Below are 22,465 nucleotides of genomic sequence, written 5' to 3' on the forward strand. Positions count from 1 at the left end.
ACTTTACCTAGGTTTGGTCTGTGTAGGAGAAACGTGGATAAGGTGTCTCCATAAGCTACAGGTTGGAAAACTGATTGCACCAGTGGCTAAATCAGGGCTTCATGTTTTGCTTTTGCTTTTTTTTTTTTAATTAATTAATTTATTTATTTGACAGAGAAAGAGAGATCACAAGTAGGCAGAGCAGCAGACAGAGGGGAGAGGGAAGCTGGCTTCCCGCTGAGCAGGGAGCCCGATGCAGGACTTGATCCCAGGACCCTGGGCTCATGACCTGAGCCGAAGGCAGCCACCCAACCGACTGAGCCACCCAGGTTCCCCATGCTTTTGCTTTTTCCGTACCCCCTCCCCCCGCCATGATATTTTTGGGAATTTCTGGTTTAAATCCAGAAGATTTAATGTAAAAGTCTGTATTTGGGGCTTTTGAAAAATCAGATGATTTGACTAAGTGAGGTTCAGGGGTTCTAGATGGAAATGGTTGCTAGGGAGCGGTTGGCCTCCTTAGATGCCCATGCTCTGTTTAATCGCCACAGTCCTCACCTCTGCCATTCATTGTAACCCCAACTCCTCCAGATAGACACTGGAGTTTGCAAACCCTGCTTTAGGCTAAAAGCAGTGACAGACTAATTCTATTCTTATGGAAATTCTATTCTAACTTGTTTTTCAGGGATTGGCAATGACCTTCATATGTTTGAGTGTGTGCGTGGGTGGGTGTCCTCATTTTAATAAAGTGGAGTGAGGTAGCCTCTCTCCCTGCCTCAAATGCCAGACATTGAAAGTTGGGAGGATATGATAAAGTAAGAGAAGTCCTGATTAAAATCTCATCTTGTCATTTTTTTAGTATAAAATGGAATTTTATTTTAGCTTAGTAGTTTGGCTTATGTAAATACAACTCTTGTAAGCATCAAGTTTTCAAGAAATACATCAACATACTTACTGTAAAGGATTTTAAATCTGTGAAAGTATTTGGAGTGTCACCCCAGCAGCCACCTCTCGCCAGGCCTCCCTCCGCCCCACCCTCCCAAGGCACCACTTCCCCCGAGGTGTCTGCTGTCCCTCTCTGCTGTTAGAGGCGGTGGGTATAGGAGCTAAGAGTTGACCCTGGAGTGGGCTGGGCAGTGGCTGTTCCTCACTTCCCTCTGCGGCAATAATTAGGTTCTCACCTCCCAGGATTGGTGTGAGGATCTCAAGAGTTAAACTGCGTGAAGCACTTTGAGTGTGTCCCACAGAGACAGTGCAGTGTACTGCTGTGTTCAGCTCTCACTCTTTATCTTTTGTGTTAAATGTTAATCAGAGATGATTTACTGTAGAGATTGTTGTATATGACTTTGGAATCTTTCCTAGTGAAAATTTGAAATGGCAAAGATGGCCTCTTGTCTTTAATTAATCCTCAAGAAATGCACAACCTTTCCATAGATGACGTTTAAAAAAGGACTAATGACCTAAATGGAATAAAGTAGCTTGAAAATTAAGTACTGTCCTTCGCCGGGGGTAATGATTTCAAGAATTATGGAATAGCCATGCTTGAAAAATTACACAGCTATTAAGAAGAATGAAATAAGTACATTTATACTTATCATCATGGATGGAAGTCTCTGATATATTAAGTAATAAAGCAAGTTGTAGGGCAAAAAACAGAACAAATGCCAAAAACATGTTATCTCCTCCTCCGCTTAACCATCTGTCTGTGCATAGAAAAGGTCTGGAGCGGCCACAGCCTACTGTAAGAGTCAGTATTCCCAAGGAGTGGAAGTATGAGGTGATAGGCTTTTACTTTCCACCTGTGATGCTTTTCTGTTGTCTGTACTTTTAATAATAAGCATTCATTACTTTTATAGTTTCCAACAAAACAAAAGAGATTTTATGTCTCCCAAAGCCTTAATTTTCACTTAATTGAACGAAGACATTATGTATTTTTCCCTAAGTATGTCTGGACCTGTTTCTACTTTTTAGTCAGTGGTGCCTTTTGGGGATAATGAAATCCATCAATTACTGCTGGTTTTTGTAGGAAAAGACTTCCTTTTTTTCATCATTATAATTATTTCATTTCCTACGGTTCCTGAGGGAGTCCTGCTTACCATAACCCCACCTCCAAGTCTCCTGCTCTAAAACTTCTAGTCTTTCACTTGGTAGCCAGGAAGTTAGCACCACTTGTGTAGACCAATGTGTTCCTAATTTCACATTTATTTCTTGTTTGGAGTCTCCAAACCTTGGATAAATTAATTTTTTTCTGCCACCCTGCAGCTATTTTAATCAGAAAGTATTTGAAGGACAGAAAGATTATTTAGGTTTTTTTGTACCTTCACCTGCTCAATGAAAATGCCATTACCATTTTTTCAAATTTGAGAAGTAATTACATGAATACTAGCCAATGCAAATAAAGAAACATGTAAAGAAGATAGATAATCACCATAAGTCCCATACCCAGAGATAATATCATGAACATATGATTGATATCTTTCTAGTTATCTCTGTGCTTTGTCTCTCTCATACCTAGACTCACACACATACATCTGGAACGTGGTATATATATTAACATAAAGGGACCACAACATATGTTTTCTCCCACAGTCTCTTTTTACTTAACGAATATGTCATGGATATCTTTTCATATCAGTATAGATCTACATCCTTATTTTTTTTCTAAAGATTTATTTATTTATTGGAGAGAGAGAAAGAGGGAGCACTCAGGTGAGTGGGGCGCAGGAGCAGAGGGAGAGAATCAGCATGTGGACTGCCCGCTGAGCAGGGCAGTGACCCTGCAGGTCTGCATCCCAGGACTCATGAGATCATGACCCGAGCCAAAACCAGGAGTCAGATGCTTAACTGACTCAGCCACCCAGGCGCCCCCATCCACATCCTTATTTTTAATAGCTGTATGGAATTTAATTGCAGAGATATTTAACTAGCCTTTTGTTGATGGACATTTAGGTTGTTTCCAATTCTTTGCTCCTATATAAATGGTGCTGCAGTGAAGATCATCTTATGCACATTTGTCCATAGGATAAATTCCTAGAAGTGGAATTCATGAATCAGAGAATTTTCATGTTCAAAATTTTGAAAGCTCTTTATTGTTAAACTATTTTCTGTAAAGCTTGTAAAAATGGACAGTTCATGAATTTTAGATTAGACTGATTCTTCATGCTCCAACAATAGTAGATGTAGTTGTTTTTTTAAATCTGCAGGCTGATAAACAAATTATTTATAATTTTTATTTTATTTTGTTTGATGTCTAGTGAGTTTGAGTGTCTGCCGTCTATCTGTGTATTGGCCATTTCTTTCTTTCTTCATATATATTTTTAAAGATTTTTATCTATTTATTTGCAGAGATCACAAGTAGGCAGAGAGACAGGCGGGGGGGTGGGGGAAGCAGGCTCCCCGCTGAGCGGAGAGCCCGATGCCGGGCTCGATCCCAGGACCCTGAGATCATGACCAGATCGTGATCAGAGGCTCAATCCACTGAGCCACCCAGGCGCCCCGTATTGTAAATGTCTTTTTTGATTTGCCTGTTCTTCTTTTGCACATTTTTGATACACAACTTACTTATTTCTTGCAGAAACAATTTGCTCTGTAATGGGCTAAGCCTGAAATCACTTGCTGAGACGGTTTTGAACTTTCCACTTGACAAGTCCCTCCTGCTTCGTTGCAGCAACTGGGATGCCGAGAATCTTACTGAGGACCAGGTACTTCTTGTCAGGGTAGTTGAAGAATGGAAGAGCCATTGCTTGTGAAGTATAGTTGTTCTTGTAATTGTAATCTTCAAGTATAAGTATTGGGTGGAAATACCTGAGAAGAGACTCACTGAAGATAACTGGTCCCTGGTTTATAAATGGTACTTAAGTAACAGAGTAAGAATCCCTATTGTGTTTTATATTTTTGAGCAGTTACTATATGCCAGGCATTTCAGAAAATGTAATTTTTTATTATGAACACAAATGCGTAATTAGAAAACCAGAGTGTTATAAGACTTATTATAAGAAACAGTTAGTGGTTCTCTGTCTTCCTCCCACTCAGTGGTAACCAATTTCATTTCTTCCTGGTAATTACCATTATATTTTTAAATTACATGCATATATTACTCTTTATTATTTTTCATATTATCTTTTGACTTCTTACAATGGAAGACATGATTTAGTACTCTTGTAATTCCTCTGTCCCCAGACAAATATTTTTTCCCCTCCATATCTTCCCAATATAGGTAAATCATCATTTTTATCAGATTAGTATCTACTTATATTGATATTATTTATAGCTGAGCCACATAGGAAGCTACAGTTTTTTTCTTATATAGCTTTTTGTTTTCTTGTGAGTAATAATTTGTACTTTTGTTTGCTTTCTTTTTTTTTTTCTTTTTTAAGATTTTATTTATTTATTTGAGAAAGAGAGAGCACAAGTAGGGGGAAGGGCAAGGGACAAGGAGATACCCCGCTCACTGGGGACCCTGATCCCAAGACTCCTGACATCATAACCTGAGCCTAAGGCAGACTTAAGGAACTGAGCCTCCCAGGCGCCCCCTAGCCACATTTTACATACTTGGTTGTCAAGGGTGTATTTCTGTCGCTGCAGAAAGTTCTGTAGGACAGTGCTATGTGTGAACTGACAGGAGGGGGAATTCAGTACTTCACAAATCAGAAGTGCAGTAGCAGTAGAGCTGAAAACTCTCACGTTTATTACTGAACCAGCCTACTGGTGCAGAGGCATAATAACAGAGAAAAATCATTTCCCTGCTAAAACATGTCTGTCGGCCATGACAGGATAGAACACATGGTCTTCATGCAGCTTAATTAAATATGTGGTGCCAACTAGGTGTGCCACCTCATGATGTGTGACGCCTTCTAGACCCAGCCTGGTTCTTCTTCAGTGCCTCCTCTTGGAGTTGTACCTGATTTTATTACCAGTTTTCAGCCAAATCCACTGGGGAATGGGACGATTCTGCTTTTGTTTCTTGGCCGGGAATCACTTATTTCTGAAAGTCTTATGAGAAAACATGGCAAGAGCCACACAAAGCAGATTGGTGGCCAAAAAGCTGTTTGCTTTGTTTTCTATCTACCTATTAACTGTTTTAAGCCCGGACTCTTTAATGGAACCCTATATCTTTTCTTGGCCGGTTCAGACACGTGAGGTGACTTACTCCTTTTGTTTTCCCTGGGAGCCCTCCCTTCCAGACAGAGTCCTTCGTCATCCTGCTTCCAGAGCTGCTGCCCAGCTCTGACCCTGGAATCTGCATTCACCATCAGCCTAGGGAGTCCTATCACCTTTCTTCTGGAGTAGATCCTCTGTCTTGCAAATTCCATGTCTTTTCCCTTTCTTGTCTTGGAGTACATTAAGAGAGGGAGCATAGGAAGTTCATTTGTGACACCCTTCATGTCTGAAAAGATATTGGCTTGCCTGTCTGTGAACTGATATTTTTGCTGAGTACGGCTGTTTAGGGTGAAAGTCATTTTCCTTCAGAACTTCAAAGGTAATGTTCCCTGTCTTAGAGCTTCTGGTATTGATACTGAGCATGTCACTTGTTTTTCTTTTTGAAGAATCTTCACTTTATTCTTAGTTCTTAAAATTCATGATGGTATACATTAGCGTGGGCTATCTTCCATTTTAGTATTAGAAGCCAGTGGACCCTTTCAATCTATCTTTCAGTTAAGAGAATTATTCTCATAATATTTCTTTGAAAATTTCCCTCCCTTTTGTTTTTAGAACTCATATTATTTAGATGTTGGATCCCCTTGAATTGATTCTCTGATTTCCTAAGAAAAATATTTTCTCTCTTTGTGTTTTTTGTGTTCTTCTGAGAAATTTCCCCAAGTTTGTCTTCTAACATTTCTATTGAATTTTTAATTATTCCTATCATAATTGTAAGTTACAAGAGATTCTTGGTCTCCTCTGAATATTCGCTTTTAAAATAACTTTGTTTTTGTATAAGAGATACAGTAACTTCTGTTATCTTTGAGTATTAAAGATTTCTGAGGTTTTCTTCTTCCTGTATTGCTTCATTTTCCTCTGAGTTCCTTATTTGAAATGTTTGATTTGGTCTTTGTCTTTCACATGAAATATTTTTCTTAAATGTTTAGATCCTTGGCTGTCCATTCATATTTAAAGACACCCTAAAAAGTTGATTGGGCTCATCAACTATTGAATGAATAAGTAAAATGTGGTATAGCCTTACAATGGAGTATTTTTCAGAAATACAAAGGACACATGGTACATGCATGGATGCATCTTGGAAACATTATGCTGAGTGAAAAAAAGCCAGTTGGAAAATATCACATCAGATTCTATTTTTATGAAATGTTCAGAATATATAAATCTATAGAGACAACATAAATTAATGGTTGCCTAGGGCTGAGAGACGTCGAGGATGACTGCTACAGGGTATTAGGTTTCTTTTTGAGGTGAAGTTTTTCTAACATTGCTTGTGGTGATGGGTTGTGCAGTTCTAGAAGTTTACTAAAAATCCAGAATCTTGCACCATCTGAAAAGACATTCGAATAGAACTGTGTATCATTGTACTTTGTCACTTCTAAAGCTCTTGGGTGTGGTAATCATGAGGCCATGTAGAAGAATGTCCTTGTTCTTAAGAAGTACATGCTGACGCATTTAGAGATGAAGTATCATAGTCGCCGCAACTTAATTTTGAAATGTGTTCAGGCAAAAAAAAAGTGTGTGGTGTCCATATTATAAAGTGATAAAGCAAACATTGACAATTGTGAATGTCAGTTGGCGTTATGCTTCTTTAACTTTTTCTGTGGGTCTGAAAACTCTTAAAATAAAAAGTTGGGGAGGAAAAGGTAATTGCTACCAATCTTAAAGCCAGATTTGTGATCCCTATTATTGTGAGAATTCAGAATTCCTAAAGACTCTGACTCATTCTTTTTTTTTTTTTAATTTTTTAAGTTTATTTATTTTCTTTAGTAACCTCTACACCCGGCATGCGACTCGAACTCGCAATCCCAAGATCAAGGGTTGCACGTTCTTTCTACTGAGCCATCCAGGTGCCCCTGTTATTCTTTATTTCAATAATGTTTATTGTTTATTTCATTCTAATTATAAACATAATGCTTAATGAGATTTTAGAAAATACGGAAAATCATGTTTAAATTTGAATTTTCAGAAATGGGTTGAGAACATAGCAAATAGAGCCAGGGCTTTTGGACCACTGGACGTTATTATCAATACCTATAGATTACAGTCACATGTCAGTAACTGAAACTCTTTTTTCCTCAGGCTACTCAGTTTCTCCAGAGATGAATCATCTAGTCTTCTGCCCAAGAGGTATAAGCCCCTCTGCTTATATTCTGGTTGCTGAGTGGGGAAAGGTGTTGGTAGTTTCACCAAGCCATATGTACACTTTCCCATAATCCCTTTTCCAGGTGACACTTTGCCCCCACCCTGCGCCAGGCCTGGTGTTACTAGATCCAGATCCTCTGTGAGTCAGCCATTATATGACTTAAACTTTTGCTCTTCTGGGATTAGAGAAGGAGTCATTGCCACCCCTGGGGTATAAAGGAGAGGGTCTAGAGTCCTAAGTGTTCTTTATGGAAGCTTTCACCTTATCTTCTTGTTTTCACCCCTGCTTGTACTTACTTTCACAGAAGCACCTGGTGCTTCCCATTCCTAATGCTCTGCCATTCTCTGTGGCTCACATTGACTTGATTCTTGGATTTTTGGCTTACCACCCCCATAGGCCTAGATTTTAGCCTTCTCTTGTTTGCTGAGTTGGTCACCACTTGTTCATCCTTCCAAAATGTTGTTATTGGAAAGATTTAGCTGGTATCTTGAGGTTAACATTATCCTGTAAGAGAGTTTTGGGAGTCAGATTCTCTGAATTTGTTTTCTGCAGCTATTTCTGACTTTCTGTGACTAGGAGTAAGTCACTTCTTCGCGCCTTGGTTGGTTGGTTTGTTTCTTTTAGCCGTTTCATTGAGGTATCACTTACATACAATAACATTCAGACATTTAAAGTACACAGATCAGGGTACCTGGCTGGCCCAGTCTGTAGAGCATGTGACTCTTCATCTCAGGGTCCTGAGTTCAAACCTCATGTTGGACTTGGAGCCCACTTAAAAAAAAAAAAAGTGTACAAATCAATGGATTTTAGTATTTTTATAGAGTTGTGCAATCATCATCACTATCTAATTTTAGAACATTTTTATCACCCCAGAAAGAAACTCCGTAGTGATTAACAGTCACTCCCCATCCTACAGTCACTTCCTATCCCCTGCCACAACACCTTAACACTAGGCAATCACTAATCTAAGTTTTGTCTTTATAGATTTGTCTATTTTGGACATTTCATATAAATGGAACCATATAATATATGGTCTTTTGTGATTGGCTTCTTAATTTTGCATGTTGTTATGGTTCATTCATGTTATAACATTTATTGGTAGTTCATTTGTTTTTATTGTTATGCAATAGTCCATTGTATGGATATACTACATTTTATTTATCCGTTCATCAATTGGTGGAGTTTTGGATGGCTTTCATTTTTTGGCTGTTATGAAAAATGCCACTATGAATATTTGTGTATAAAATTTTATGTGGACATATGTCATATGTTTTTACTTATCTTGGATATATACCTAGGAGTGGAATTGCTGAGTCATAACCTTTATGTTTAACTGTTTAAGGAACTGCCAGACTGTTTTGCAAAGTAGCTGCACCATTTTATATTCTTACCAATAATATATAAAGATTCGAATTTTCCACATCCTCACCAACTCTTGTTATTGTCTATCTTTTTGATTAGAGCCATCCTAGTAAGTATGAAATAGTATTTGATTGTGGTTTTGATTTACGTTTCCCTAGTGGCTAATGATGCTGAACATCTTTTCATGTGCTTGTTGACTGTTTATATATTTTCTTTGGAGAAACATCTATTCAGATCCTTTGCTCATGTTTTATTTTATTTTTAAAGATTTTATTTATTTGACAGAGAGAGATACAACGAGAGAGGGAACACAAACAGGGGAAGTGGGAGAGGGAGTAGCAGGCTGCCTGCTGAGCAGGGAGCCTGATGTGGGGCTTGATCCCAGGACCCCAGGATCATGACCTGAGCCAAAGGCAGATACTTAATGACTGAGCCACCCAGGCGCCCCTTTTGCTCATATTTTAATTGAGTTGTTTTTATACTGTTGACTTCTAAGAGTTCTTCATATATTTTGAACGCTTGTCCCTTATTAGGTATATAATGTGTAAATATTTCCTCCCATTCTTCAGGTGGTTTTTTCACTTATTTGACTGAGATCATCATTTGAAGCAAAAAAGGTTTTAATTTTGATGATACCCAGTTAATCTATTTTTTCGCTTATCACTTACACTTTTGGTGTTGTATCCAAGAAATCATTGCCTACCTCAAGGTGATGAACATTTACTCCTATGTTTTCATTTACGAGTCTTAGGTTTTAGCTCTTACATTTAGGTTTATGACCCATTTTGAGTTCATTTTTGTGTGTGATATAAGGTAGGGGTCCAACTTCATTCTTTCACATGTGGTCATCCAGTTGTCTCAACAGCTTCTGTTGAAAGTACCTTGGTTTCCTTATCATTTGAAAACAGTTTGTTAAAAGAGCACTTTAAAAGAAAAATTTATTTATGTGAGAGAGAGAGTGAGAGAGAGAGAATGAGCAGGAGGAGAGGCATGTTCCCGCAGAGCAGGGAGCCCAATGTGGGGCTCGATCCTAGGACCCTGGGATCATGACCTGAGCTGAAAGCAGACGTTTAACTGACTGAGCCACCCAGGTGCCCCTAGAAAACACTTTAAACTCTTCACATTCAAACACAGTTTTTTCCAGTGGGAGATAGCCGGGTGGTAGATGTATAGATTGTTGAGTCTAGATGGAAAATTTTATCCAAACCTGTTTTATTCTAAAAGCATAATAAATCCTTCCTAATAGTATTATTTACCAGGCTTGGTTACTAAAGGTAAATTAAAGGAATTTTAAAGTCTTTACTCCCTTTTTTGGGAAAAGCTCTTAATGATAGTCTTGGCTACTTTTATTTATGACCAGCTTTCCTGTCAAGTTGTTTGGGAGAGTGACTTACCGTTATTATTATGGTAGATTATACCATATAATCTGAAATTTATTCATTTCAGAAATGAGCCCTTGTGACTTTTGACTTGAGGCCCATGCTTGAAACCTGTTTGTTTTCCACATCTTATTAATAGGTATGGCAGGTTGTTTCTGATTGGCAATTACACAGACCTCTCAGTGAATCTTGTTTTCAGGTGGTCTAGATGATGGCCACCTCCAAAGTGAATTTCATGGACTAGTTGTCACACTTGTGGGGACTGCCCTTACCCAAACTTGAGAAAAGTCTGTCTATCAGGTTTGGTAACAAAGAGAAAGAAACTTCACTGGTTTGTATAGGTTAGGATTTTTGAATATTCAAAGTAAGTCATTATTTTAGCTATTTTAGTTATAAACATAGACAAGAAACATGAAGATTCATTATACTATTCAGTTTACTTTCATATAGTACAAAATATTTCATCATAAAAGGTTTTTAAGAAGTACACAGTGCTTCAGGTATTGTATATCTTGAATTAGAATCCTGAAGGTTGTCTGTGTCTTTGTGACTGACTTGGAAATTGCTCTCTCTGGTGTGCCTTCCAGATTCCACTGATCTCTGACTTTTCTCTTCAGGTGATTTATGCTGCCAGGGATGCCCAGATTTCAGTGGCTCTCTTTCTCCATCTTCTTGGATACCCTTTCTCTAGGAATTCAACTGTAGACGAAAACGATGACCATGTGGGTTGGAGAAAAGTCTTGGAAAATTGCCAGGATATGGTAGACATCCCATTCCGAAGCAAAGGACTCAGCCGACTGGGGGAAGAGGTTAATGGGGAAGCAGCAGAAGCTCAGCAGAAGCCAAGAAATAAGAAGTCTAAGACAGATGGAATGACGCCAGGCAACCACCAAGGGAAAGACCCCAGAAAGCATAAAAGAAAGCCCCTGGGGGTGGGCTATTCAGCCAGGTAACTGAGTTGTTCTCTGTCTGGTAGAGAGAGATGCAGAGGCCCAGCCTCCAGCCAAAGGCATGATGCCTCATCTTAGGTCTGGGAAGAAGATTGTGTGGTAGGACGACAGGTGCTCAAGGGATTAATTTTTCCCCCCCAGGGGTTAATTTTTTTTTTTTTTCCTTTCCCTCAAGGACATTTAGAGCTAACCTTTGGTCTATTTATGTGTTTTCCTCCTTTTCCCCTTCTTTTACTTTCTAATTTTTAGAATTGAGTGCCCATAAGGAGAGCTTAACCTAGCTTTGTCGCTGATCCTGGTACAATTTGAGCCCTGTAACTTCTCCAGTTATAAATGAGGGTATAATTATTACTCTTTGCTTGCTCAGGATAGCTGTGAAAATGAATAGCATGAATTGCCTCATACATTTCAGGAGAAATGCATCATCTGATTTCCTGTTCATTTGGTATTTGATTATTTAGAAAGGCATCCAGCTCTAAGCCAATATTATTCTCTAACCAGTGAGAGTTTTTCTGTACAACTTAACGCCTCTGTTGCAGAAAGATGACTAATAAGTGCTTTGGAGTGGAAGTTTGGTCCCTGTAGCAGAGTGCCTTTAGGAATTGGATGATTAAATTGAAGCCAGTATTGCGTATGAGCCAGAAATAAACCCATGTGGCCCTCATTACTTTAGCTTGAAGTTCTTTAATTTTAATTTACTTTGTTTAACCCAATGATTACTCTGTAGAGCAGTGTTCTTGGTGCTCTGTTCCTGTTCACTTTCACAGCAGAGCTGTTGTATATATATTACCCAACTCACTCCTTGTTTCATAAATATAAAAACTAGCTAAATGAATTCATTTTTAGTTCCTAGCCCCATGATGATGGAGGAACAATCAAGATTTTTTGCCCCATTTGTTTTCTTTCCATAAATACAATATTGGACCCTAGTGTTGAGAATAGCAGTCACTCAGAAGACAACATGGATCAAGCTACCTTGATCCATAGGTAGTTTCCAGTTTTATTAATTTCTCCTTTCCCTGCAGAAAATCCCCTCTGTATGATAACTGCTTCCTCCATGCTCCTGACGGACAGCCCCTCTGCACTTGTGACCGAAGGAAAGCTCAGTGGTACCTGGACAAAGGCATTGGAGGTGTGAGACTCACCTGTCCTCTTGCATCTGCATTTAGGTGCATGTGGGTATTGGCAGGAGTGGGGAGAGAGACAGAGAGGCAAGGGGCAAGAGGAACACAAGAAGGCAGAACGACCTTGAGACAAGTGGGACATGGCTATTCAAAACCCAAAAATCGTGCTCTCTGCCAGGACACTGCAGAGAACATTTCAGGTGGGACTTCCTTCCTGAGGGACAGGTGGGCAAATGCTGGTCTCTTATCTTTTCTCTCAGAGCTGGTGAGTGAGGAGCCTTTTGTGGTCAAGTTGCAGTTTGAACCCGCAGGAAGACCTGAATCTCCAGGAGACTATTACCTGATGGTTAAAGAGAACCTGTGTGTAGTCTGTGGCAAGAAAGATTCGTACATTCGGTGAGTGTGGGGTTCAGCCACCCAGATTGTCTGCCTCTGATGGAAGCTGCCTTTGTAGCCACATGTGGAGCCTTCAGGGGTCTTGGTTGAATCTGCCAGTTTCGGCTGGAAGACATGTCCATAGGGGTCATCTCAGTTCTCCTGAGAATTTCTGCCATCTGTATGGTCCTGTTGTCATGCTCTCCTGCCTGTCTTGAGCCCCATTCTTGGTTTCAAGAATGCAACACTTTTCTCAGTAACAGTTTGCTATAAAGAAAGTGGTTTCCCTTTGCTCATGAAAGACTGGAGACCCGTGTCCTTCAGAAGCTGCCTTTCTCTATGTGTCCTTATAATCCTCCCATGAGTGGCTCACAACTTTCTGAGCCTTGATACTGTTCATGGAGTACAATATTGCGGGTCTGGTTCCTGCCCACCGTAATAAAGCAAATACCGCAATAAAGTAGATGAGTCAGGGGCGCCTGGCTGGCTTAGTCGGTGGAGTGTGCGACTCTTGATCTTGGGGTTGTAAGTTCAAGACCCATGTTGGCTGTTGAGATTAATTAAAAGTAAAATCTTTAGGGGTGCCTGGATGGCTCAATTAAATGGCCAACTCTTGACTTCGGCTTGGGACATGATCTCAGGGTGATGAGATCAAGCCGCATTGGGGTCCATGCTGGGTATGGAGCCTCCTTAATATTGTCTCTCTCCCTCTGCTCCTACCCACTCATGCTCTGTCTTTTTCAAATAAATAAATAAATAAAATCTTTATTTTATTTTATTTTATTTTATTTATTTATGTGACAGAGATGGACACAGCAAGAGCAGGAACACAAGTAAGGGAAGTGGGAGAGGGAGAAGCAGGCTTCCGGCTGAGCAAGAAGCCCGATGCAGGGCTTGATCCCAGGACCCTAGGATTGTGACCTGAGCTGAAGGCAGATGCTTAACAACCAAGCCACCCAGGCACCCTATAAATAAAATCTTTAAAAAAAAAATGTGAGTCAAATGAATTTTCTGGCTTTCCCAGTGCATATAAAAATTATGTTTATATTATACTCTGGATTGTTAGTTGTGTAGTAATGTTATGTCTAAAAAAACAATGTATATACTTTCATTTAAGAATATTTTATTGCTGGATGCCTAGGTGGCTCAGTCGGTTAAGCATCTGCCTTTGGCTCAGGTCATGATCCCAGGGTCCTGGGATCAAGGCCCATGTCAGGCTCCTTCCTCAGCAGGGAGCCTGCTTCTCCCTCTCTTCCCCACTTGCTATCTCTGTGTCTCTCTCAAATAAATAAATAAATAAATATACATTAAAAAAAAGAATACTTTATTGCTGGGCGCCTGACTGGCTCAGTCGGTTAAGCATCTGACTCTTGATTTTGGCTCAGGTCTTGATCTCAATATCATGATCTCAAGCCCTACATCAGGCTCTGTGCTGAGCATGGAGCATGCTTGAGCTTCTCTCTCTCTCCCTCTCCCTCTACCTCTTCCCCCCTCCTCACACTCTCTATATAAAACAAAACAAAACAACAAAAAAAAAACTTTACTGCTGGGGTGCCTGGCTGGCTCAGCCAGTAGAGGATGTGACTTTTGATCTTGGGGTCATGAGTTCGAGCCCCATGTTGGGTATAGAGATTACTTTTTTAAAAAATAAATAAATAAAAATACTCTATTGCTAAGAAATGCTAACCACATCTGAGCTTTCAGTGAGTTGTAATCTTTTTGCTGGGGGAGGTTATTGCCATGGTGTTGATGGCTGCTGACTGATCAGGGTGGTGACTGTGGCAGTTTCTTAAAATAAGTCAACAGTGAAGTTTGCTATACTGATGAACCTTTTCTTCATGAAGGATTTCCCTGTAGCATGTGATGTTGTTTAATAGCATTTTGCCCACAGCGGAACTTCTTCCAAAATGGAGAGTCCTCACATTTTACCACTGTCTAGTCAACTAAGTTTATATAATATTTTAAATCCATTGTTGTCATTTCAGTAGTCTTCACATCTCAAGAAACCTCTTTCTTTGCTCATTCAACAAGAAGCAACTCCTCATCCTTGTAAGTTTTATCGTGGGATGAAACAGTTGCAGTAATTCACTCCCACCTGCAGGCTCCACTTCTAATTCCAGTTCTTTTGCTATTTCCACCACATCTGTAGTTACATCCTCCACCAAAGTCTTAAACCCCTCAAAGTCCTCCATAAGGGCTAGAGACTCCTGTTAATTAATGTTGGTATCTTCACCTCTTCCCATGAATCATGAATATTCTTAATGGCATCTAGAATGGTGAATCCTTTCCAGAAGGTTTTCAGTTTGCTTTGCAAAGATCCATTAGAGGCATCTCTATTTATGGTAGCTATAGCCCTTATGAAAAGTATTTCTTAAATAATAAGGCTTAAAAATCAAAATTACTCCTTGATCAATGGGCTGCAGAATGGATGTTGTGTTAGCAGACCTGAAAAGATCATTAATTTCATTGTACATCTCTATCAGAGTTCTTGGGTAACCAGATACACTCTCAATGAGCAGTAATGTTTTATTTTACTTTAAAAAGATTTTATTTATTTATTTGAGAGAGGGAGAGAGAAAGCACAGAGCATGAGTAGGGGCTGGGGGCCACAGAGTGAGTGAGGGACAAGCCAACTCTCTATAGCAGGGAGCCTGATGTGGGGCTCAGTCCCACAGCCCTGGAATCATGACCTCAGCCAAAGGTAGACACTCAACTGACTGAGGCATCCAGGTGCCCTGAGCAGTAATATTTGAAAAGGAATTTTTTTTTCCTGATTAGTAGTCCCAACAGTGGGCTTAAAATATTCAGTAAACCATGCTGTAAACAGATATGCCGTCATCCATTTAGAGAGCACAAGCAGAGTAGATTTAGCATAATTCTGAAGGGCTCTGGGATTTTGGGAGTGGTCCATGAGCACTGGGTTCAACTTAAAGTCACCAGCTGCATTAGTCCCAAACAAGAGAGTCAGCCTGGCTTTTGAAGTTTTGAAGCCAGGCATTGACTTCTCTCTCTCTCTCTCTTTTTTAAAGATTTTATTTATTTATTTGACAGACAGAGATCACAAGGAGGCAGAGAGGCAGGCAGAGAGAAAGGAGAAAGCAGACTCCATGCTGAGCAGAGAGCCTGATGCAGGGCTCAATCCCAGGACCCTGAGATCATGACCTGAGCCAAAGGCAGAAGCTTTAACCCACTGAGCCACCCAGGCGCCCCTTGACTTCTCTTTAGCTATGAAAATCCTAGATGGCATCTTCTTGCAAGAGAAGGCTGTTTCATCCACAGTGAAAATCTGCTCCTACGTGTAGCCACCTTCATTAATGATCTTAGCTGGATCTTCTGCATAATTCGCTGGAGCTTCTCCATCAGCACTTGGGGCTTCATCTTGTACTTTGATGTTTATGGAGATAGTTTCTTTCCTTAAACTTCTTGAACCAACCCCAGCTAGCTTCAGAATTTTCTTCTGCAGCTTCCTCACCTGTCTCAGTCTTCACAGAATTGAAGAGAGTTCGGGCTTGGCTTGGATTAGGCTTTGGCTTAAGATAACTGTATGGCTGGTGTGATCTTCTGTCCAGACCACAAACCCTTCTCTATACCAGCAGTAAGGCTGTTTTGTTTGCACAGCATTTACATGTTTGCTGGAGCAGCACTTTTAGTTTCCTTGAGAACTTTTCCTGTGCATTCACAGGAAACTTGGCTAACTGGAGCAGGAGGCCTAGCTTTTGGTCTGTCTTGGCTTTTGACATGCCTTCCTCACTAAACCTAATCATTTCTAGCTTTTGATTTGAAGTGGGAGACATGCCACTCTTCCTTTCACTTGAGCACTTAGAGGCCATTGTAGTAGGTTATTGATTGGCCTGAGAGCAATATTATTTCATCTCAAGGAATAAGGAGGCCAGAGGAGAGGAAGAGAGACACAGGAATGGCCGGTTGGTGAGGCAGTCAGAACACACACATTTATCTATTGAGTGCTCAGTCTTATGTGGGCGTGATTCATGGCCTCCCAAATCAGTTACTATAGTGACTCCTAGGACAGTGATCACACATCCGCACAAAAATATAATAATAAGGAAAAGGTACCAAAATGTGACACAGAGACACAAAGTGAACAAATGCTGTTGGGGAAAAAAAAATGAGGCCAACAGACTTGCCCAATGCAGAGTTGCCACAGACTTTCAGTTTGTAAAAAATGCAGTATCTGCAAAGTGCAGTAAAATGAGGTATGCCTGTTTTTGGATGACCTGAAGGCACATGTTGGCTCTACTCCCTGCCTTCAGTAGAGTAACTCACTCTCCTACTCTCCTCTTAGAAAATGAGACAAATAGTTTTGTGCCAAGAGTTTTTCCTGAGAGCTCAGTTTTCCTTAGAAAATAACAATGGGCCTTGATGAGCCTGGAAATAGTTTGAGTAAGGGGTTCCTCAGATGAGAAAATTGGTTTTTTTTAAGTCACCAGGCTTCCAAAATTTCAGGAGTAGAGGGACCTGCTACATGCTTTCAGAGAGTTATTTTCCAGATGTTGAAGGTCATTAGAATTTTTTTTTCTGAATTTTTCTCTGATACTTTTCCTCTCTGGGAGCACAGTGTTTGCAAAGGTTGTTGTTAGCCTCCCTCTGCCTTGGCCCTCTGCTGACTCTTGCTAGCACGTGGTATGAACTTGCTCCTCGGGTAGAGGAAACTAAGGCTCAGGTAGGTAGGTAGGCCAAGAGTGGAAGAGGCAGTATTGCCTTTATGTAGTCTCTGTTGGGTTGTGGTGCCCGAGGCTTCTCCATCCTGTTTACGCCCAGATGAGAATCCCAGCAGCCTGCCTGCTAGCTCCACCTGTGTTCTGTGTCCGATGCTAACGAGCACTGCCTCTGGGTGGGCTTGGCAGGAAGAATGTGATTCCGCACGAGTACCGGAAGCATTTCCCCATTGAAATGAAAGACCACAACTCCCACGACGTGCTGCTGCTCTGTACCTCCTGCCACGCCGTCTCTAACTACTATGACAACCACCTGAAGCAGCAGCTGGCCAGGGAATTCCAGGCCCCCATTGGCTCTGAGGAGGGGCTGCGCCTGCTTGAAGATCCTGAGCGCCGGCAGGTACGGTCTGGGGCCAGGGCCCTGCTCAACGCGGAGAGCCTGCCCGCTCACCGAAAGGTGGAACTGCTGCAGGCGCTCAGAGAGTTTTACAACACAGACACAGTCACGGAAGAGATGCTTCAGGAGGCCGCCAGCCTGGAGACAAGGTACAGTGTACAGTTCCCGGTCTGGGAAGGGATTGGGGGACATCCTGGGGGCACTAGCTCCGCCTGCTTAGCGGGGATGCCGGCCAGGCAGCGGCCAAGAGCCGTTTAGGTGCAGAGCATAGCCTCCTGTTACCCCATTGAGTATCTAATGGCTTAAAATACCATGGGGCTGGGATAGAAGAATCGTTGTGAGAGTTTCCTTTCCATAGGAGACTTGCCTTCTGTCCTTGACCCTTCAGGGTCATCTCTGTCCAGCCATTTTCATGATGAGCAGATGAGTTCAAATGCAGTGGAGCTCTGCCTTAGAGATTCTGTGCAGAAGTAAATCCTGAAGTCAGCAGAGGAGATGGAAATAATACTCAAAAAATAACCCCAAGTCTCTGAAGTTGCTTTTGAGTACAGTGTACATGGCTTTGTGTCCCTTACCTCATCCAGGTCTGTGGGAACTGAGACCAATGGATTCATGCTTGCTGTCTCATCTGCATTCAGGGTACTGGCCCACTGAATAGAATACTGGCCAGAATTGGTCTTACCATTCATACTATTCTCTTTTTTCCTTCCTTCCTTTGCTTCCTCTCCTTCCGCATGAGTACAGAGTTGAACTCACGACTTAATTCAGTGTTCCTAAATGAGAAGCCGATGGCCCTGACAAATGAATGGGTATAGGGCTGAGGTGAAAGAAACTCTGGGCCCCCTGCTCCAGTTTTGCTTCCTGTTACCACTTTTCCAGGAGTACTAGAGCCCAAAAGAATTGCACTGATAAGTTCCCAAAACTGTGAGAGTGATGCTGCTTGCCTGTACTTCAGTTTCATTACCCCAGAATCTTAAAGATTGCAGCAAACATTTATCAAACAAATGGTTGTAGGTGTTTTATATTTAAATATATTTTTAAATATTTTATTTATTTGTCAGAGGGAGAGAGCACAAGCAGGGGGAGCAGCAGGCAGAGGGAGGGAGAAGCAGGCTCCCCACCTAGCAGGGAGCCCGATGTGGGACTTGATCCCAGGACCCTGAGATCAGGACATGAGCTGAAGGTGGATGCTTAACTGAATGAGCCACCCAGGCGTCCCAAGTTATCCTGCTCTATTTACCCAAGCTAATAAACTTTCTATAAATTGTCTTAATCGGTTCTTCTAACAACCCTTTGAAATAGGATTTAGATTTCTTACTGGTAACTGCTAGCATTATATCTTGCATTTGTTAAATATTTCGAAGTTAGAAAACAGTACTAATGAGTTTTGTCCTATTTTGATTCTTCCTAACTATTTTGTGAGGTTGTAGCATAGATGTTATTTTTTATGTTAGCTACCCTGAGGTTGAAGTTAAGTAACTTGCCAAGGTCCAATGAGAAATTAATGAGAATGGTTCCTCCGACCAATTCCCAGATGTATTTGCTAACACAACTAAACTTCCCCTTTCAGTCACAGACCTTTCTAACCAATCACCTTGTTGACTAGGATAGAGGGATGCTGGACTGAGCTGTCTGGGGCTGAGAAGAAGCTGTTTGGGGGAAGGTAGGCAAGTTAGGGATACTTGTCAGCTAAGCAGTAAGGTGGCTGCAGATTTCTGGAGGGCACTGGTACTGCTGGAATGGGGGAGGGAGTATTGGGAGGGAGGAATGAGAGTGGGGTATGAATGCAAGGAGGGGAACTGAGTCCATGGGGTAGGGGCTTTCTCCGGAAAAGTAGTTGTTACTCACAGGAGGTGAAAGCACTGTTTGCAGGACATCCGAGGACTTTTAAGACTTCTCTGCTTAGTTAGGAAGAGGGCAAGGATTTATCTTCCCATTAAACAGCACCGGCTGCACAACTGAGTACTTCCATGGGACCAAAACACATCTCTTGTGGATATGGTTTGGCTTTTTTTTTTTTTTTTTAAAGACTTTGAGTAATCTCTTCACCCAACATGGGGTCTGAACTTACAACCCCAAAACTAAGAGCTGCATTTCTACTGACTGAGCCAGCCACGTGCCCCAAGATTTTTGTTGATTTTTTTTAAGTAATCTCTCGGTCCAACGTGGAGCTCGATCTCATGACCATGTGATCAAGAGTCACATGTCCTACTGACTGAGTCCACCAGGTGCCCCCATCTTTTTTTAATTTCAATTTTTTAAAAGTTGAAGCATAGCTGACACAACATTGTGACACATGATGCACAGTGTTATATTAGTTCCAGGTGTACAACAGTGATTCGACAAGTTTATGTGTTATGCTATGCCCACCACAAGTGGCGCTCCCATCTGTCACCGTAGAATGCTCTTCAACACCACTGACTACTGCCTATGCTGTATGGTTTAGCACACTTCCTGTGAGAAAGGAGGCACTAAAGAAATGTCCCACCTTGCATTTTTACATGTAGGTATTCCAGCGTTTGAAACATAAGAACACGCAAGGTGATTTAGCAGCCCCATATAAATACTGAGTATGGTTGAGAAGGACAAGCTGGTACCTGAGTAACCCCGGAGTAAATAAAAGACCAACGTTCTTCACTCATTGTCAGCCAGACAGTGTGGCTCCTGTAGTGGGGGCTGAGCTTCCGGCAGTGGTCTCCCACAAATATAGCTCAGAATCCCCAAATACCTTCTGTCAGATTGTGTGCAGTATGTCCAAACGACTTCTTAAAATGGCAGATGTAGGAAAGATGCTTTAAAAACATTAAAGTAGGGGGTGCCAGGGTGGCTCAGTTAAGCATCTGCCTCTGTCTCATATTATGACCCCAGGGTCCTGGGATTGAGCCCCAATCAGCGGGGAATCTGCTTTTCCCTTTGCCTCTGCCACCCCACACCCTGCTCGTGCTCACGTGCTCTCTCTCAAATAAATAAATAAAAATTTTTAAAAAGCATTAAAGTAATCAACCTTTAGAAGTCCAGCAACCTCCTGATCTACCATTGTGGCAGCCCCCTGGCCCACAGCATTTGGAGCCGTCTGTGACACCGTCCTGTGCTTGTCTTCCTCAGACCCTTGTGCTTTGTGTCTTGCCAGGATTTCCAACGAAAACTACATTCCTCATGGGCTGAAGGTGGTGCAGTGCCACAGCCAGGGCGGGCTGCGCTCCCTCATGCAGCTGGAGAGCCGCTGGCGTCAGCACTTCCTGGACTCCATGCAGCCCAGGCACCTGCCCCAGCAGTGGTCAGTGGACCACAACCATCAGAAGCTGCTCCGGAAATATGGGGAAGACCTTCCCATCAAGCTGTCGTGAGAGCTGCTCTCCTCCCAGGATGGCTGGGAAGCTGAGCCAAGGTGGGAAAGTCACCTCTTCCTGTGTCATTAATTGTCAGAGCCTAGTGTCACAACTTGGAATGCTAACCCACGCCAATCCCAGGATGCTTCTGGTGGAGGCGGGCTGTTGCTTCAGGGGGAGCTTACGGTTTTGGATTTTACTTGGGCAGAGTGAGAATTCCTTTTGCTTCCCTCTTATTTTTTGTGGACAAAAGGGCCTTGGCCTTTATTTTACTTTCCTTCTTTTGCTTCCTGTGCGCAGACAGCAGATGAAGGATTCTCCCCTGAAGTGACTTGTCCAGACGCTCAGGTTTTTAATACATTTCTTCCCTGCCCAGTATGTTGTTTTTTCTCAAACAGGGGCAGTCAAGTATTTTAATCCCATTGGGTTAGGACAGGAGAAATTCTTGCAGAGGTTGGAGAGGTGAACAGGAGTCAGATTCATTTCCCCAGTTCAAGCTCCTAATTATAAATTCCTTAACTTCATGCTCTCCCACATCTCACCTGGTTAAGATCCATCCCATCTAGGTCACTTCGGTTTATTTCCATACTTGAGGATGCTCCCCTTTACACAGCCAGGACCAAAGCAGCGACTTCCTGCCATATGCTTCCACCCTAACACTGGAGGAAATCCTTTTCTGGAAATAGGCCTTCTAACTGGGTGGGGCAGAAAGAGGTACAAGCATCATCTCTCAAGAGAACTTTGATATTTGCTTCGCTTTCCCTTTCATGCTGTTTGTTGTCTATTCATTGCAGTCCTCCTGTCCAGAACTGCAAGGTTTTCTAGCTGAATCTCCTTCTGAGAGGAAGATTCTCTACTCTCAGAATCAGTGTCACGTCCCTTCCGTGTTCTGTGTTCCTTCCGATTTGTAATACTGACCTCTTTTCAACACTTAATTCTCTCTTGGAGTCCTTTGGTCGGGTTGCGTTGCGAGGATTTCTCCACCCGCTCTCGTGTGTGGGACTCTGAGATTAATTCATATACTTAGATGTTCAGAACAGTGGTGTTTCATCTCTTTGCGTGAAGCCACCACTTTGAGCATAAATTATTAGTGATTAGCAGTTTTTCTAAAGTATGAGGAGAGTTTTTTTACTTGACAAGATCGTAACAAACTTAGTGATTTTATGGCCAGAATCCAACAGGAGCTGTTTTGAAATTGTGCCCAAGTTGGTGATGGTTGCTGTAACACTGATAAATAAAACTTTGAAGCACAAAGCTCACTGACTGTAAATGTAAAACTTTTTTTCTTCTCAGCTTTGTAAAATCAGTAAATATTCTTGGGGGACGAGATATTCTCCCCTGGCGTCCCTGCCGTGAGGCAGAAGCATGACACGCACACATACACCACGCGCAGCGTGCATATGGACGTGCCACGCACACGGACGTACCACGCACGGCGTGCGCCACGACGTACCATGCACAGCGCAGCTTCAGCCCATCAGCGAAGCGTCCGCAAACGGGTGTGCGTTTTGTTTGTCCGCCGCTTCGTGCCCTCTTGCCCCCAAACAGGCATTTCTGGGCTCTGAACTAGAGATCCTTGAAGATGAACAATACC

General features: G+C 41.8%; 1 protein-coding gene and 1 pseudogene across 1 annotated transcript in view; one reads left to right on the forward strand and one right to left on the reverse strand.

Annotated features, from left to right (window-relative positions):
* Positions 1 to 22,118, forward strand: part of LOC111148561 (exonuclease 3'-5' domain containing 2) — a 38,182-nt gene extending 16,064 nt beyond the window's left edge. Inside the window, exons 3-8 of the mRNA XM_022505222.1 lie at positions 3,551 to 3,677; positions 10,638 to 10,969; positions 11,996 to 12,102; positions 12,355 to 12,490; positions 17,335 to 17,691; positions 20,673 to 22,118. Of these exons, the coding sequence (XP_022360930.1) occupies positions 3,551 to 3,677; positions 10,638 to 10,969; positions 11,996 to 12,102; positions 12,355 to 12,490; positions 17,335 to 17,691; positions 20,673 to 20,889 (1,276 nt within the window). The 3' untranslated portion in view covers positions 20,890 to 22,118. The remainder of the gene's footprint in view (positions 1 to 3,550; positions 3,678 to 10,637; positions 10,970 to 11,995; positions 12,103 to 12,354; positions 12,491 to 17,334; positions 17,692 to 20,672) is intronic.
* On the reverse strand, positions 4,711 to 4,983 carry LOC111148713 (annotated as a pseudogene).
* Positions 22,119 to 22,465: the final 347 nt, after the last annotated feature.

Source organism: Enhydra lutris, unplaced genomic scaffold (assembly GCF_002288905.1).
Source record: "Enhydra lutris kenyoni isolate GAN:26980312 unplaced genomic scaffold, ASM228890v2 scaffoldscaffold20, whole genome shotgun sequence".
Classification (NCBI taxonomy): domain Eukaryota; kingdom Metazoa; phylum Chordata; class Mammalia; order Carnivora; family Mustelidae; genus Enhydra; species Enhydra lutris.